Source organism: Chenopodium quinoa, unplaced genomic scaffold, assembly GCF_001683475.1.
Source record: "Chenopodium quinoa cultivar QQ74 unplaced genomic scaffold, ASM168347v1, whole genome shotgun sequence".
In the NCBI taxonomy this organism is placed as follows: domain Eukaryota; kingdom Viridiplantae; phylum Streptophyta; class Magnoliopsida; order Caryophyllales; family Amaranthaceae; genus Chenopodium; species Chenopodium quinoa.
Window position 1 is genome coordinate 994,374 of NW_018742541.1, and position 3,698 is coordinate 998,071.

The 3,698-nt window shown below is 34.8% G+C and overlaps 1 protein-coding gene across 1 annotated transcript; it reads right to left on the bottom strand.

The window, feature by feature from the left end:
• Positions 1-237: 237 nt before the first annotated feature.
• LOC110720081 lies at positions 238-1,949 on the bottom strand. The gene is made up of 4 exons (XM_021899082.1): positions 1,842-1,949; positions 1,459-1,629; positions 1,032-1,160; positions 238-945 (listed from the first exon to the last, which is right to left on the bottom strand). Exons 1-4 carry the CDS (start codon positions 1,860-1,862, stop codon positions 415-417), a joined length of 852 nt encoding a protein of 283 aa, XP_021754774.1. The 5' UTR covers positions 1,863-1,949; the 3' UTR covers positions 238-414.
• Between the last annotated feature and the right edge of the window lie 1,749 nt (positions 1,950-3,698).

Consider the following 3,698-nt stretch of genomic DNA (forward strand, 5'->3'; position numbering starts at 1 on the left):
TTCAAAATTTTGATTTGAGTCACATGTTCTAAATTTTAACTCCTATGTTCTAAATTTTTACTAACATGTTCTAAATTTTAATTAAATCAGTTCTCATATAAATATGAATTCTCACATATGGACCTATTCTTACCGGATCCCTCCCCTATATATAAATTTTCGGTTTATATTTATCGGTTTATAAACGGATCGCTCCGTGATGGTTCGGTTCGGTAACGGGCGGTTTCACGGTTCGGTTTGAAAAGTCCCACCCCTAACCAAAACACACAATACATAATCACACATCACACCAAAAATACATATATAGTACAACTTTCACGACTTAATAAGTAGGATGACGAAAACACATAATACATGTTAACCGAGTTCATTAAACATAAACCTTCACCGGTACCAATCCGTGCAGTCAAAGCCTTACAAAGATTTCTCTTCATTGTTAAGGTTATCAGTGGACATTTTATGATGTCCATGTTTCCTGTCCTTAATTGTCGGCCTGAGATTTGGGTACTCCACGATTTTTAGCTTTTCGCCATCGGGTGCATTCACCATCTCAAAATTCTTATTGAAATAGAATTTATACTCATAAAGATACTTCACTCCATTACAATCTCTTACAAAACATAAGCCCACCTCACTCCCGAACTTATTTTTCAGGTGATTAGCAATACTCTCTATATTAAGAACATTCCACTTAACGTCTTTAGACTCTCCATCAACTACTCGTCCTATAGTCTCAACTTTAGCTAATATATTTATTTTAGGACCAACTGGCAGGCTCTCTTTGAAATGTTCATAAAGTTTATCTATGTTCTCAAAATATTCTAATTGATCCAAACCAGTAAGATAACCGTGGTCTCCATATTGATGTATTCGGTGGTCTTTACCATTTTTATATGATAAACCAGGAGAAATTTTGTTAATCCTGTCCACATATTTTTTATCCACCTTTATATACATTTTGTCAATTAGCAATACTGTAATAAAAAATGCTGTTTTGGTAATTTATTTGTAAGCACAGAAATATTGATTACTTTGTGATCATATTCTGGTTTGGTTGGACGATCCTCTATTGGGGGCTCCTCATGAAGACGTAGTGAATGAACCACAACCTTTTTAACTTCGTTTTGACTTCTATGTAACAACTCGAACGTTTTTGAATTCTGCACATTGTTTTTAAATTATTATTAATCAACAACATGTACTATATGGTTTTCAGTTTTCTGTTTTTTTTAAAACTAAAAACCAAAAACAGAAAACAAGAAAAAGGTGTTTCCACTTTTCTGTTGTCAGTTTTTAAAATTACCATGATTTTAATAAGTTTGAATAATTTTTTGCTTGACATGTATTATATGGTTTAAAAAACAAAAACCAAAAAACAGAATACCAAAGTGATGCCAAACGAAACCTTAATCTCTAATTTTGTAAAAAGTTAATGAATGGATTATACTATATACGTACCGTCATAACAAAAACAAAGTATGGAGTATTGAGATCAACTGTTGGATTAACATTAGAGGGTAAGTGAAGTCCCTTTGGTGCCTTTGCCTTGCTCTGATCACTGATATGCGATGAAGACGAACCGTCATTGTTAGCTTTCATACCATTTTCTAAGGCTTCCAAGAAGTTCATCTAAAAAATGTATTTCATGGATTAGAGTTTATAAGATTTAGACGCATGGAAATTTTATCCTAATTATGAATATGCTTATCAAATTTAACCTAATCTTGTTGTAGCCATTGAATAGCCTTCCAAAAAAAATATGCATGTCAAGTTTTGGTTTGACAACTTATAACTAATACTCATAGTTTGGTACATTCTAAAATGGGAAATACAGTGTTTACCTCACTTCTGGTGGTTTCCATCTGTTTTTCAGGCGAGAGAAAGGGAAGGAGGATGATCAGCGAGAAGAGAGCTAGACACCCAACAAGTTAAGAAGTATTGAGCTCAGTGGTGAGTGACCGAAAACAAGTAGGCAGCATATATATATATATAGGGGATTTGCAACTTTGCAAGTGACTTAAGAGACAAGAATATGTACCCACTTATAAAAGAAGTTAATACTTAATTTCAAATGACCTGATACATGAGATAAATTGTGAGTCTATATTCTATATAATTACTCGTGGGAGGCAGTGATTGGATTCATGAAAGTCACTCATGCATGATGCTTTTTCCCAATTTCAACGCCTTTACTTTGGTAATATTTTGTTAAAATAATCAGGTGTACTGTTGTAATTCGAGGAATATGTACCATCCACTAGTAAAGAAAGGTAATAAAGAGGTTTAATGTCAAATTATCCCCTATATGGAGCATATTTGATAGGAAAATTGTAACTAATAATCCCACCTTTAGATGGTCTTTCATAAACAATTCCATCTTTCTAAATTCCGGAAACAATTCCACCTATTCCCCCTATCTTCCATTAACGATCCTTTTTACAGGTTACCCCTTAAACCGGTGAACCTATTCTATTTCCCTCCCTAAAGTCTTTCTTCTCCAACGGTTTCCCCCCCCCCCTCAAAAAAACTCAGTTTCGCCATTTTTATGAAACAAAGGAGAAATTCTCCGTCCAAAAAAAAAATTACATCTTTCAGAAATTGTCGAGGACTGCAATTGTTCATTGATTGAAGAAAATTAAGGTCCTTAACACAGCAATTCAAGGTGGGCTAATTAGAGGTAAATCGACAAACCCTGGCTTTCTTAAATTTGCGAATTAAAGCAATTAAACGAATAAAGCTTCGATTAACATAGTGAAGAGTAATTTAAGTAGTTATTGAGACTGTTTGCATATTGTTATGGCACTACAAGAAAAAGGTCGAATTCCGACGGACACGAAAATCCGTAGGAAAATACAAAATTTTTTACGAATTTAATTTCCGTAGGAAATTTCCGACGGATTTGGAATTTCCGTCGGAAATTTCTGACAGACTTAAATTCTTTCGAAAAATATTTAATTTCCGATGGATTTTATTCTGTAGGAAATTTCCTACAGATTAATCCGTCGAAATTAAGTGATTTCCGACGGAATTAAGCCCCTCGAAAAATTCCCAACGGAATTGCAAGTGCTTTCGACGGAATTTAGATTTTAAAAATTAAAAAAAAAATTCTCAACCCTAATTAAACAGCTAGCAGCCGCCCTTACCCTTCATTTCTCTTTCCTCTCTTTCTCTCTCCTCCCCTCATTCTTCCTGTTCTCCATCTCCCTCATCCTCTCTTCTTCTTTGCCCCTTATTCTTTCCCCTCATTCTCACCGTTCCTCCTTCTTCCTCCTCTTCTCTCTTCTGTTTTCTTCTCTCTTCGTTCCCCTTTCCTCCTTTTTCCCTCTTTCTATCTCACACCAACAACCGCCACAAACATCAAGAATACCAACCACCGGAGCTTCTATGCCGACGATTTTACCACACACCGTCTCTCCTTTGAAATTTATTTTCCATATTTTAAAGGTTTTGTAAGGCCAAATTCGACCATTAAAAGCCTAAATCTAGACTTTTCATGGCCGAATTTGGCCTTGTTAAACCGTTTCCATGATGAAATTCGAAGCATAATTTTAAATTTAAGGTATATTTTAAATTTTCGATTTTGTTTCCGAGTTTTTTTTTTATTTATTCATTTTTGGTTTTCGGAGTTGTTTTCTAGTTTAGTGGGTGCAGATTTGGGTTAGGGTGTTTCGGTGGGTTCAGATCTGGGTGGGTCGTGG